At 39.1% G+C, this 6,799-nt stretch overlaps 1 protein-coding gene across 1 annotated transcript; it reads left to right on the top strand.

The window, feature by feature from the left end:
• Positions 1 to 4,314: 4,314 nt before the first annotated feature.
• On the top strand, positions 4,315 to 6,559 carry LOC129776880 (tRNA-dihydrouridine(47) synthase [NAD(P)(+)]-like). The gene is made up of 4 exons (XM_055782788.1): positions 4,315 to 4,455; positions 4,624 to 6,117; positions 6,178 to 6,339; positions 6,404 to 6,559. The coding sequence occupies exons 1-4, from the start codon at positions 4,424 to 4,426 to the stop codon at positions 6,471 to 6,473; spliced, it is 1,758 nt and encodes a 585-aa protein (XP_055638763.1). The 5' UTR covers positions 4,315 to 4,423; the 3' UTR covers positions 6,474 to 6,559.
• The last annotated feature ends 240 nt before the right edge of the window (positions 6,560 to 6,799 follow it).

Raw genomic sequence — 6,799 nt, 5'->3', positions numbered from 1 at the left:
TGCGTAGATATATTTCCTATCAATTGATGCAAAAACCTTTGCGATCTATTGAGAATTGCTCGAGTTATAAGCGTTCCAAATCTTGCATTTTTTCCTACTTGTTCAGTGCCTAGATTTCCATTTCACCCCCTATATCTTCCGGTTAGACGTAGTCCTACGTCAAAAGAAAAAAATGAACGAAACATTGGTCGCAGTCTCACACATGCGTAATTCTCGAGCCAGCCAGTGAGCTTAAAAATCCCCGCTTCGCTGCCGTAACGATCATTCTCATTCAAACCGTACACCACAACGGTTCGCATCACAACACATCAACAAACCAACCCAAGCAGCCATGTCTGGACATGGTAAAGGAGTAAAAGTGAAGGGAAAGGCAAAATCCCGCTCGAACCGTGTTGATCTGGAGTTCCCCGCAAGGGTAGCTAGGCCGAGCGCGTTAGTACCAGTGTACCAGTCCACCTAGCCGGCGTTATATAGTTTCGGCCGCCGAAATGATCGAGTTAGCTGGCAAAGCTGCTCGCGACGATAAGAAAACCCGCATTCGGAACAGAACACATTCGGTTCGGTGGACATCAAGACAACAGGCAGTTGCAGCGAGTGGCGAGTGGCAAACGCAATCGCAAAACGGCATCAGGTAGCAGAAGAAAAAAGTTTGTTTTTTATACAAACTGCTTTGGTGGCAAATCCAGAACAAGGCGGCATCGAGGGCGTTCGAAATGGTTTTTTTTCAAAGCAATTTAAGAATTGGTGATGAATTTAATAAAAAAATTAGTGAGTTATATCTATGATATAACCGCAAGGTTCACGTGGAACTACCTTAGCTGAGCAATCATTCGTTTGTATTGATTAAATTCTTGATTGAATGAAACAGTTTCCAAATTCAATTGAGTTCAATATATTTGCTCTGTGAGTGAAAAAAATGAACAAATGCCGTGTAAAGTCAATTCATTTATTGTGATTGATTGTTCTTCGTTACAAGTAAATTTAATGACGGACCTTTTACGTTTGGTATGATGACTAGAACAAAATATATGTACGGAAGAATTATCAAACGTTTGATGAACCAGCCTAAGGCTGAAAATCTTTCCAATAAAGACAAAAAAAAAATTATCAAACGATTATTTTATTTTACATTTCCCTCTGAAGTTTACATCCCAAAAGTGTACATACTTCTCGAATCTCGAATTTGCTTGAAACTGGGAAGTTCATTCGCTTCTAGTGGCTGCACGATTTTCCCAGGTTCCTAAGTTTAGAAGATCATGTTAGGACAGACATATTCCACTCTGCACAAAGGCAAGCGAGGACAAAAGTACTTGCAGTTTGCATTTATTTGCAGAGCCGATTTCCCCAGAAACCACGGTTTTGAAGTCTGTGTTAGGGAAACACATTTCAATCGGAACAAAAATACCCCCGATTTGTATGAATTCACAATGCCGATTTCCCCACGCTTCATGGATTTGAAGTCTGTGTTAGGGAAACACATTCCAGTCGGAACAAAAATACCCCCGACTTGCATGAATTTGAAATACCGATTTCTCCAGGCACCTTGGTTTAGAAATCTCTATTAGGGAACACATTTCGGTGGGAACAAAAGCTCCCCCTACTTTCGTGTGTTCTTTTTCTTCTTTTTGGCTTTAAGAGGGTTTAAACTTTTCAGTTCACTCGCCTCTAGGCTCTTTCGTGTGCTTGCAATGCCGATTTCGCTGCTTGGTTTTAAAGCCTGTGTTAGGGATCATTTTTCGATGAGAACAAAAGTCCCCCTACTTTCATGTATTTGCAATGCCGATTTCCCCAAGGCTGCTTGGTTTTGATGGCTGTGTTAGGGAAACCGTAAATCGGGCCAATCAAAACGATGCAGTTAGGGCGTTTAGATAACGCCTAATATTTTACAGTTATTCAATTGTTTATCTAATGAAAAACAACATTTTGTTAGTTGCGATAGATGCGTAGAAATATTCCCTATCAAGTGATGCAAACATCTCTCCTATCCAGTACGAAATGTTCGAGCTATAAGCATTCGAAATCTTTCATTTTTTCCTGCATGTTCTGTGTTTAGGTTTTCATTTTACCCTCCATATATTCCGGTTAGACGTAGTCCCACGTCAAAAAAAAAAAGTTAATCAATAAGCTCAGAACAACTGCCAAATTCACATACTCATCATATCCTGGCAAACAAATTATGAAAAAATCAATTTGTGTTTTATTATTATTTTGGATATTATTTTAGAAAGCATTGAACCACGAGTACTAAGTTTTCTAAATTGGAACCATTCCATAAAACAAGGCGCTTTTCAGGGCCCTTAAACCTTCCAAAAAAGAGTTTAGGAAATACAGTTCAATGCTTTCTAAAACATTATCCAAAATAATAATAAAACACAAATTGATTTTTTCATAATTTGTTTGCTAGGATCTGATGAGTATGTGAATTTGGCAGTTGTTCTAGGCTTATTGAGAATTGGGGACTTTCCTGATTATTCAATTTTCACCAATTCTTAAATTGTTTCCAGATTGAAAGTACAGTAATTTACAATTAGTTCGACATTTAGCTAATTGGACGGACATGTAATGCGACTTATTTAGTTGGACATTTTTGTAAACGTAGAGATCCAAATTATGACCCGACATTGAAAGTCGACACTGTACCACTGTCATCGCAAATGTTCAATTACAGGTTAAAATCGCCTCCAATGCGACACTGAGTTGCGCTTCGGCACGTCGCATTGAATGTAATTTATTGTAAAATATGTCACAAGCTGGATGGGAAGAATTTTTCCAACTGTGAAAGCTGTGGCAACTGCAATCGCTAAACAGAAAGGTTTAGCCGAACAAGATGGGGATATCGAGTGATAACAAAACAATAAACTCTTTAGATTGAAGATAATTTTGTGATCCTGAAAAGGACCCTTTTTAGCCTGCATGTGAATCCAACGAGCGAACAAATCGTAATGAATGTATTTTTTTGCCATCGCTCCCTTTTAACGCTCATTCGTTCCTCTCGTTGGACTCGCCCCTCTGGCTGAGTCTGCCGATTTGTCTCTATCCTGTGAGTGTGTACCGCTAGAGTATAAAACACGCGGACCCCAAAAAAATATCTTATTTTCTTTCAAACCGTAAACCCGTGTGGTTGTACGGCATCGGCATCGTGGACGTAACAAAGGAGGATAAGTTAAGGGAAAGGCAAAGTCTCACTCGAACCGTGTAGGTCTCCAGTTTCCTGTTGGTCGCATTCACTGATTGCTCCGTAAGGGTAACTAGGCCGAACGGATTGGTGCCGGAGCACCAGTATACCTAATAGCGGTTATAGAGTTTCGGCCGTCGGAGTGCTCGAGTTGGCTTGCAAAGCTGCTCACGACAATCAGAAAACCCGCATCAAGAACAGAGCAGCTTCGGTTCGGCGCTCATCAAGGCAACAATTAGTTTCAGTGAGTGGCAAAGTGTTTCTCCGGCACGTCGCATTAAATTGTAATTTACTGAACAACATGTTACAAGCTGGATGGGAAGAAATTTTCCAACTGTGAAAGCTGTGGCGAGTGGCAAACGTAATAGCTAAACAGGAAGGTTTAACCGAACAAGATGGGAGTATCGAGTGATAACAAAATCACAACACCAAAGGTTCTTTTCAGAACCATCAACATATTCATAAAGAGTAAACAGTAAACTAATCCATTTTTCAGGTTGATAGGTAGGTATTCACGTAGGAGAAGAAAATAAAACAATATATTTAAAATATATATTTAACAAAAGCTGTCCCCTTTGTATAGTCCTACGTCACTCCGGTTATGTCCCCGACATTACCCACCCGTCTTTTTTCCCACCGAAATGTTTTCCCTAACAGAGACAATAAAATCAAGCTGCCTGGGGGAAATTAGCTTTGCAAGTACATAAAGGTAGGGGGAACTTTTGTTCCTACCGAAATGTGTTCCCCAACAAAGACATTAAAAAAAATCATTATCAAAGAGTTATCGATGTAATTCTTCAAACATATCCAAAATCAACAGATAGCCCAACGGAATCCTATGTAAACTATGCGGTCGTGTCTCGGACAGAACCCTCCTATGACTTTTTTGTTACTATTATAGATTTCAGACATACAGAACATTTTCAATAGAGGATTCCGAGAGTGAACCCACGATCGATTGCTAACACATGCGTAATTAATAAAAGTGCAAATTTTCATTGCAAAATGTCTATGCAAATGCAAGAAAAATGAAAATGAGAATTATGCATGTCAATTAATAGATTGAATACTCTATGCTGGCAGCTCGGTCGTTTTGCTACACTAAAAAAAAAGAAAAAGAACATTATTGAAATGTCAAACACACGTGTGTTCGGTTTCAGATTGTTTATTTTCATTGATAACAACATCTTCGGTTAACGTACAGTTTCTGTGCTCATTTTTATTCCACAAAATATATTACAGTATAAAATGGATGATACTGTATGTCACATAAAGCCGGAGTAAGTATTACGTTTCAAGCCAAATCTATTTATAATTTCATCTGTAACAGCTCTAGCTGCTTGATGTTTAGATCATGTGGTAACTTAATTTGGATTATTACAGAGATTTAGGATGCTAAATGTTAACAATCACATTTCATGATTATTGACTATACTTTTCGTTTTAAGATATCTGATCCCGCGTCTGCCTGTGTCAACCAGTGAAGAGAAATCAACTGACCAGATTTCAACGTCACCCGATGATGGCAAACGTTTACCGGAACAGGACGAAGAAGAACCGGCCGCCAAGAAAGGTCGTTTTGAGAATGGTAAAAAAGTAAAAAATAGGGGCCAGAATAAGAGCCGACAGCTACCATTCAAAGAGGCAGACTGTCTGCGACTTTGCAAAACACTACTGGATGGCAAAGTCAACGAAGGGAAATGTTCCAACCCAAGATGCCGCTTTTCTCATGATCTGGAGAAATTCCTTCAAGTGAAACCGAAGGACATCGGGGAAACGTGTTACATTTACTCAACCAAAGGTTACTGTAACTTCGGAGTGACATGTAGATTTGGAGGTGCTCATTTGGATGAGAATTCGGGAAACAAGATTGATGAAGGAGTTCAACGAGATAATACGAACGTCGTTAGCTTATGTTTGAGTTTTGATGTTCAAAATGCACTGAAGAAGAAAAGTTATGATTTCTCCAAATCTAATTCAATTGTCTCGAAATTCGAGAAAATGTGCAGAGAAACTGGAACAAAAACTGAAGATGCAAGTGAATCGAAACCGGTTGGGGCCTGTTCTGACGAAGACATTATCAAATTACGTAGTGCCGAACGAAAGAAAATCAATTTTAAAGATAAACTTTATCTAAGTCCATTAACGACTGTTGGAAATCTACCGTTCAGAAGAATATGTAAGGAGTATGGCGTTGATATAACTTGTGGTGAAATGGCATGCTCGGTACCAATTATCACTGGTATGATGCAAGAATGGGCTTTGACAAAGCGCCATTCGTCTGAGGATTTGTTTGGAGTTCAAATATGTGGCCACAACACTAAATTAGTGACATATGCCTGCCAAATCATCGCAGAACGTGCGGATATTGATTTCGTTGACATAAATCTTGGTTGTCCCATAGATTTAATTTTTAATCAGGGCGGTGGAAGTGCATTGCTTCGACGCCATAACGTGCTAGAAGTTATGATCCAAAGTTGTACCCGAATTCTGGCGGATTTCGGTAAAGAATTTACCGTCAAAACAAGAGTGGGTATCCACAACAACAAAAATGTCGCTCACAATCTTATCCCGAAATTTGAAGATTGGGGTGCTAGTCTAGTCACTGTCCACGGAAGAACCAAAGAACAACGGTATACGAAGCTAGCCGACTGGAATTACATTCAAAACTGTGCTCTACAGGCAAACATAATGCCAGTGTTTGGCAATGGAGATATCTTGAGCTACCAAGACTATTGCGATGCACGAAATTCAGCACCAAATGTATCGGGCGTTATGATAGGTAGAGGTGCTCTGTTCAAACCGTGGCTGTTCCAAGAAATTAAGGAACAGAAGACACTCGACCCTTCCAGTTCCGAACGAATGGAAATGTTGAAACGTTATGTCAATTATGGACTCGAGCATTGGGGTAGCGACACCAAAGGTGTAGAGAGCACTAGGAGGTATGATTGAGTTGAAGGTAGATTAGCTTTGTATAATTGTGCATTTTTGTGTGAATTCAGATTTCTTCTCGAGTGGCAATCGTTCCTCTACCGTTATGTACCTTATGGTCTATTAGAAAGACCACCGCAGAAAATCAATCAAAGGCCAGAAGCTTTTCGTGGACGAGACGATTTGGAAACTCTGATGGCGTCTCCCAACTGCGCTGATTGGGTTAAGTTGAGGTATGAATATATACTCAAACTTTGTATTTATATTGCGTATGCATAACTTTTTTTTGGATTTTAGTGAAATGCTATTGGGCCCGGTTCCAGAGGGATTCAAGTTTGTCCCAAAACATAAAGCCAATTCATTTTAAATGACAGATATACACCGAACAGTGTGAATAGCTGTATTTGTTGAATTTATAATAAAACTATACCAATATAAGTATAGACTTAAAAACGCATAACCATTCACTCGTTCCGAAAAGTACCTTGTATAACTTGTTTGAAAATTTCGTACAGGACTATCCATTTGGCGTTTTGGAAAACATAATTCTCTATTTTGACACTTCAGAAAAGCTAGACTGATTTAAAATTTGTTTTAATCAAGTATTTTTTAAGCATTCATCTATAATCTTTCGCCATTTTTCGGGAAATTTCATAAATCCATTCGTGTAGAACTTTGTGGTTTAACGGCGAT

The sequence above is a fragment of the Toxorhynchites rutilus genome, chromosome 3, assembly GCF_029784135.1.
Source record: "Toxorhynchites rutilus septentrionalis strain SRP chromosome 3, ASM2978413v1, whole genome shotgun sequence".
Taxonomy (NCBI): domain Eukaryota; kingdom Metazoa; phylum Arthropoda; class Insecta; order Diptera; family Culicidae; genus Toxorhynchites; species Toxorhynchites rutilus.
The sequence above is the reverse complement of the archived record's forward strand: the minus strand, read 5'-3'. Positions and strand labels throughout refer to the sequence as shown.